The 2,164-nt window shown below is 38.1% G+C and overlaps 1 protein-coding gene across 1 annotated transcript in view; it reads left to right on the forward strand.

The window, feature by feature from the left end:
• The window catches only part of smfn (small fragment nuclease), a gene marked incomplete in the record, with an annotated part of 12,155 nt that overhangs the window by 7,921 nt on the left and 2,070 nt on the right, over positions 1 to 2,164 (forward strand). Inside the window, 2 exon segments of the mRNA XM_014030871.1 lie at positions 182 to 290; positions 404 to 457. Of these exon segments, the coding sequence (XP_013886325.1) occupies positions 182 to 290; positions 404 to 457 (163 nt within the window).

Below are 2,164 nucleotides of genomic sequence, written 5' to 3' on the forward strand. Positions count from 1 at the left end.
ACATCTGGTGAAAATTTCATGTCATTAGCACCTCTAGTAATATATTTACTGAGAAAAATAGTGACGTGTTCAATACTTATTTTACCCGCTGTAATCTTCTTATCTCCAGGAGTTTCAATGTAGCTGTAGCTATACTTTTTAACCTTAAACTAATAAATGAAAATGATGACTTCCTCTGCAGGGAACTCTGTGCATGCAGACAAGAGGTTTCTGGATAAGCATATGTCACAGTTCATGTACCACCTTCACTACAGAATYATTGATGTGAGCACCATTAAAGAGCTTTGCAGGTGAGGATTTGTGCCCACATTTAAACATGTCACCCTATTATTTAAGGGTATAACAAATGAAACTAACAAATAAAAAAAGTTATTGAAAAATGTAGCTTTGCCTGTTTTTACAGACGGTGGTTTCCAGAGGAATATGAAAAGATGCCTCAGAAAAGTTCAACTCATAGGTAAATTACAAACATCACCTTGCAACTGTCCCATTTCTCATCAACAAATGTAGCTTTGCAAAACATCAAGGTTTTAACCAATTCTGTAAAACTCACTATGAGTTTGTTCCACAGCGACGTGGACACGGTGTAAAACTGGGATCTGAAAGGTTCCACTAGGATCAAGTACAATTTTTTTGTTTATTTTTAATGTTTGTTTTTGTTGTTTAAATGAAATGAATATTAAAAAATAGTATGCAGGTGGCAAAACAGAAGTAACCAACAGGATCTCAATTTTGTGCATTTCTTGGATAGTAATTAAAACGGGAAGCAGTGATAAAAAGGTCCTTGTAGGGGGTAGGCTTAAGGATGAAATAAGCCTTTCTACATATCCCTCATAACAAGGATTTTGAGGAAAGTTTTACCAAGGTATTTTCTCATTACTTTAATATCTTGACTGTGCGAAGTGAAAAGCGACACAATAAGGGAACGTTCAGATGAGTTCAAGTTGATTCATAAAGACTATGCAATCATTTATTTACACAAATTGAACAGATCATAAGTACACCTGATTGTGGTTATTCCTATAACAAGCTTCAAAGTTAAATGAGATAAAACTCGTGTCCGAATTTTAATTTACATTAAACTCAGAYTACTTATATAGAACAGTAAAATGTCAGTTCTGATGTTAACAACCAAACAATTTACTGGCACTGTTAGCTTAAGTTTTAGCAAATAAAGACAAAGGAAAGGATGAAAATAAGGTTAGTGTTTCTACTACTCTTATTTTGTCAAGTGTGTGGTACAACCGGATCAGCATGTCCCTTCTGGGCTTAGGATTTCCACATGACACGTCACCCGGAACACGCTCAGCGTTACCTGGTGATGGCTTCTTAAGCAACCCCTGGGTAGTCACTACTTCACCTACGATCAGTCAGGGAACTTTTTAATCGGCCCGCTCACTGTTCCTCGGCGAAAAGTGTTATTTTAGGCAACTTTTCGTCTGTTTCGATCCTCGCCAGAAAGATTCAAGCTGATGCATCTGGTTCCTCCTTTCAAAATAAAATCTCCCCTCGGGAGTTGAAAACACTTAGAGACTTGCAGTCTCGGGTGGGACAGTCGGCGGTGTGCCGCTGTCCCGGCCATTAGATCCCCCTAATTGGCTTATGGGCAAGACCTAACGAGCTAGGCTGGCTTCTCCGGAGAGAAACTCAGCGTTCCTTCCCAGTTCGGCATCCAGGAAGAAGTGTTTCGTCATTCAAAGGCGTCCATGCTAGTAATAGAAGCGGACGACTCTGGTTCCGCCCTCAGGCGTAAAGATGAGCCAGGGAAAAGAAGAAAGATAAGAGATTTGCCAGTGGTGCCACCTCAAGGCTAAAATTCTGTGGTTTTCACAACAGAATATGATAACCTCTTCTTTAGCTTTTTCTTTTGATAGACTAAGAGAAATCACTGAAAAACATTTATGATGATTAATTAACATTTCTGTTTAAGTAATCAATCTGAACCATTCTGTTAGTCCAGATAAATGAAAGATTTTCTCAAGAAAAAACTCACAATTATATTACTGTGTTCCCAGTAAAATAAAAACAGTGATTTATATAAAACACAATGAAAACATGGTAATGATTTTCTCTGTGATTTTTATACCATTTGTAGTGGTCACCCTGGGTGGAATAAACGTTCCACCTGCCTTTGAACTTGACCACGGAAGGCCTCCTTTAAAGA

This window comes from Austrofundulus limnaeus, unplaced genomic scaffold (genome assembly GCF_001266775.1).
Source record: "Austrofundulus limnaeus strain Quisiro unplaced genomic scaffold, Austrofundulus_limnaeus-1.0 Scaffold1132, whole genome shotgun sequence".
In the NCBI taxonomy this organism is placed as follows: domain Eukaryota; kingdom Metazoa; phylum Chordata; class Actinopteri; order Cyprinodontiformes; family Rivulidae; genus Austrofundulus; species Austrofundulus limnaeus.